Genomic DNA, 4744 nt, shown 5'->3' on the forward strand with positions numbered 1-4744 from the left:
ATGGCAGCGCCATCCCCAGTAGGATGCAGCCTGACACACACAAAAATGGTTTAGGAACAACTCAAGGCACAAGATGTTGACCTGGCCTCCAAATTCACTAGATCTCAAACTGATCAAATACCTGTGGGATGATCCACAGATTCCCCTCCCCTAACACTTATAGTAGGTTGGGGGTCCTGTCATAGCTAAGAGCTAAGACTAAGACTGACATTTTATTACTGCTTTATGTCTGACTTACAACTGATCAACATATTGTGTGTGTGTTTTTTTTTTTTTTTTTTTGTCTCTAGGACCAGTACCAACTGTGCTACCGCGCTGCTCTGGAGTACCTGGGAAGCTTTGATCACTATGCAACATAACCCCACCCAGAAAGAAACCCTCAGAACAGTCTGGTGTCTCCTCTGAGCCGCGTCCACTCAACTCCATTGGTCCCTGCGGCCTGATGAGGAGGCTACGAGGAGGACTGATAAGGAAATGATCAGGATTAAAAGGGGGATGTTCGAGGAAAGCGGAGGGAGGACACGGCCTCCCTCCTGGACTGGTGCCATGACTCTGCCACAGACCCCACACCAAAACCTCCCAAAAACTAACCCTAAAAAGACTTGTTCTGTAGTCCTGCCTTCGACTCCTGCCGTTTCCCAAACGTCTCCCCGACCTGTCAATAGCAAAAACTATTTTCTGCTATATTCATTTATATTCATTATTACAATATTGTTATGCATATTTAGACTTTATTTTGTAATCACTTACACTGATTATTATATGTCTAAACATTTATTTTTTGTTTTTTCTTAATTTGCTTATCCTTTTATTTTCATTAGAAAATTACAAGGACATGTATTTTCAACATGCTCCGAGCTATTAATACTGCATATCATGTACTCACAGCTGCTAATAATTTTATTTTCTACCATAGATACGATTATTCATGTAATAATATATCATTACTCAGCTGGACTTATTTCAAGGTATATATGGGTTTCTGTCTGTACATCAAACAGAATGAGACAAGATTTGTGAAGCTCCGTATGAAATAAACCAATGGCTGCACATATGTACGCAAATATATTCCCATCTCAACAACTGCTGCCATGTACAGAGTTTCTTGTCGTCGCCCGTCGACTATTTTCTCCAAACTTTCAGAGATCTGGAGGCTTCCAGCGAAAAGAAATACAAAGCAGGTGGAAAAGGTCGTGGGCGTTGCGCCATAGTTTACCCTGCGGGTGTTTGTGGGCTCAGGTAGAAAGTCTGTTCATGAAATCTCTTGTGAAAATAAGTGCGACGCCCAATTCAGGTCCGATGCGCCAAGCGTGATGACAGAAAATGAATCCGTTAGGACACCAGTGACGAAGCTTAACCATCAGTTTTATGACTAATCTCTGTATACAGGTAGTGTATGTGAATTAAAATGCAGAATCACAGGAAGGAACAACATTTCAATATGTTTGTGGTCAGTTTATAGTATTGACCAGGTCAGTTGGCTTTGGTAAACGATCCATGTAAAGAGCAAAGTAGGCAGTGACCCTTTTTTTTTTTTTTTTTTTTTACACCCTAACAAAGTAACACAATGCATTTGTCAAGGGAATTCCTCAAACAAAGCTGTTGTAGAGGTCATCTTTGAACTCTTAATTCCATTCACAACTGTGAACAATAGCCAGCACACAAAACAAGTCTAGTCACGGATAGCTCGTCTTTTATCTGACGGCTACCATGGATACTCCGAGATGTCGTCCACTGCTGCCAAGTCACCAAACGACAACTTCTGTGTTCACTGATTAGTTTATGATGCGATTCTTCTGAGGAGGAATACGTTAGCTTTACTTAGCAAAACCCACGAAAAGACCAAAAAACGTGTATCTCTTAACAGTATTTGAGCAGCGCTACGGTGTAATGTACATGGACCTGAGTCAAAATGGACTTGATGTGTGTCAGTGGCTAATGTAGAAACACGTCAGCCAGTGGTACATTGTGATGCCTTTTCAAAACAAAAACAAACAAACAAAAAAAATGGACTCTATGGCACAAAATGTATCATACTCTGTTAACACGGTTGCAACAAATACATGAACACAATTACATGTGCGATCAAACCCCTGTTGGTTTGTGTTCATATTCTGGATTTATCATCCAACTTCTTGTTATATTGAAGAATTAACAGTGATCCTGGAGGACATGTAGCTGTTTTTGTCACTATAAGATCACGTGGGTGGGACAAAGTAAAGCAAAAAGAAAACACATTAAACATGAAGGGCCAATTCAGAACAAGATCACAAAAAACATCTCATCATATGACACAGTTTTTTGTGAAGTGATGGTTATAATTGGTGAGGCTGAAAACCGTGTGTCCATCTCCTTGTAACACACAGTCTGTTGTTTTTTTTTTACGCAGACTGATTTCACAAAATATTCTGACATTGTGTTTATATGAAAGTATCCCAATTTGTGGTAAATCACACTTCGTATGGACGATGCACAGCGACAACACAGGCCACACACTCTGCACTCGACCTGATCCCCACACACTGCTGACGTTCTCACCCATCCTATGACCTCTGCTATTATATTTGCATACATGACTTTGCATAGACCAGACTCGCAAGCTGATGCGATCAGGCATAACATTATGACCACCTTCCTAATATTGTGTAGGTCTCCCTTGTGCCTCCAAAAGAGTTGTGACTCATCAGAGAATGGACATGGACCTTCTGAGGGTGTCCTGTGGTGTCTGGAAACAGATTGCTGTTATTGGGGGCCTTTGGGTCCGATGAGTTGAGGGGAGGGGCCTCTGTGGATCAGACTTGTTCCAGTGCATCCCACAGATACGTGATCAGTTTGGGATCTAGTGAATTTGAAGGCCAGGTCAACACCTTGTGATGTTTTCATGAGTTGTTCCACGTGTCTCTGTCATGCTGGGAATGGCTGCTGCCATCAAGGAGTGTGATGTGGGGTGGGAGCCCCTGGTCTGGCCCCTGGCGGGTGGTACATGTCTAAAGTCACATCCGTACAAATGCCAGGTCCAAAAGTTTCAGAACACCGAATTGCCACAAGACGATCAGTGTTACTTACATCTCCTGTCAGTGGTCATAATGTTATGCCTGATCGGTGTGTACTACAATGCAGCGATCACAGCGTTGCAGATGGACAGACTTGTGCCTGAGAGCAACATCACTGTTCAGTGCTGGATCTCTGGGCTTTTCTCTGGTTGGCAAAGTGAGGTGGTTTTGGATTAAATGAACCATATAAAGGATTCATCTCACATATTTGTCTTGTAGGGGTCCTATATGGTGTATACATGAGTTGTTTTCTATTTGTTATTAAAAATCAGAGACAAATGTCTTGGAAACATTGATGTTAATAAAGTTGAACAATTGGGTTTTTAATATAAAAGCGGTGGTGTTCATTTTTTTTTTTTTTGTTAGCTCTGTGAAATGATTAGACCTTCAGTGATGGTAAAAAAAAAAAAAAAAAGATTTCCACCCACCCCTCTTCGAATTGATTCTCCTCAGTTGCCTTATCAAGCGACATTAGCATAAAGAAGGTTTGAAGATTAATCAAAGTAAATCCAGAGTGTCAGAAGATTACATTTATGATTTATTAACTACATTTTGTTTGTTTACATGAGTAAAAGTACCAGTGCCCCACCAAAAATATTCTATTATAAAGTCTCACATTCAAAATCAAAAAGTAAATTTGTGATAATCTACAGAGTATATGCTTAAAGAAATTAAAAGTAAAAGTGTGATACATTCACATGCATTCAAAATTAAAATTATTTACATTTTAAAATTGGCAGAGCTGATTTAAATGTTGGATCCTTTATAATAATGTCTCATATTTTAGACTTTTGGTTGTATTTTGTATAAAAATCTTCTCTTTGTAAAGCTCCTTACCAAAAAGTTGACAAGAATAAAGTGAACGCCATATTGTTCTTAGTAACAGTACAATACACGTACATTGCAAAGAAAACTCGTGGTTTCACAAGAACAATAATCAGCAATGTCAAAATATTATTTTTCAATATGATAATATGAATTAACACAAGGAACTGAATCTGCATGTCCAGTTGGAACAAGTTACATACTGAACAATATAGGAAAAATCAATTAATTGACCTTTATGTTATCACATGGAAAGTTCAGATTTATGCAAACTTGTTTTCCCCCATGTGATAAATATGGCGCAAACATCAGTGATTGTGAAAGTGTACTATGTATTTATAGTGCTTTCATTTTCATGACACATTTACAGCAGTAAACTGAGATAGGTAAATCAGTTTTTTATGAAATATTATGATGATTATGTTTTGCTACAGTCTAAGATATGAGTCAGCAACACAGTGCTCCTCCCAGGGTATACAACACCCTAGATTACATGGCTGCTGACTTAAAAGCCTGAATTAAACCTGAAAGACTGCCTTCGTTCATTAGCATTCATTTGGTTTATTTCAGGCAAGTAAATATGGTTGATATTTTTCTATTTGTTGAATCAGAATTAAGTCTGGAAGTCAACCTACGTCTTGGTGTGTACGCCACAGCAAAATTTTATTAATATTACACAGCTTCATTCACAATAAACCAATCGTCACAGTAAATCAGTGTGTCCCTTTGGGAGATATTTAGTAGTATTTCAGGAAAAAAATGCATCACAATACTGAGCTGAGCTCCCTGTAAATACAACAGATGAGGCATGCTTGGAAAACAGGGCGTTGTGATTGGTTGGAGGACTACGGAAGCCCCTCCCCCTT

At 39.2% G+C, this 4744-nt stretch overlaps 1 protein-coding gene across 29 annotated transcripts in view; it reads left to right on the top strand.

Moving 5' to 3' along the window:
• Nucleotides 1–1991, top strand: part of ptprfa (protein tyrosine phosphatase receptor type Fa) — a 211834-nt gene extending 209843 nt beyond the window's left edge. For all 29 annotated transcript variants that reach the window (XM_047588233.1, XM_047588235.1, XM_047588241.1 and 26 more), the window contains one exon: nt 291–1991. In XM_047588233.1, the coding sequence (XP_047444189.1) occupies nt 291–359 (69 nt within the window). In that variant the 3' untranslated portion in view covers nt 360–1991. The remainder of the gene's footprint in view (nt 1–290) is intronic.
• Nucleotides 1992–4744: the final 2753 nt, after the last annotated feature.

Source organism: Mugil cephalus, chromosome 6 (assembly GCF_022458985.1).
Source record: "Mugil cephalus isolate CIBA_MC_2020 chromosome 6, CIBA_Mcephalus_1.1, whole genome shotgun sequence".
Taxonomy (NCBI): domain Eukaryota; kingdom Metazoa; phylum Chordata; class Actinopteri; order Mugiliformes; family Mugilidae; genus Mugil; species Mugil cephalus.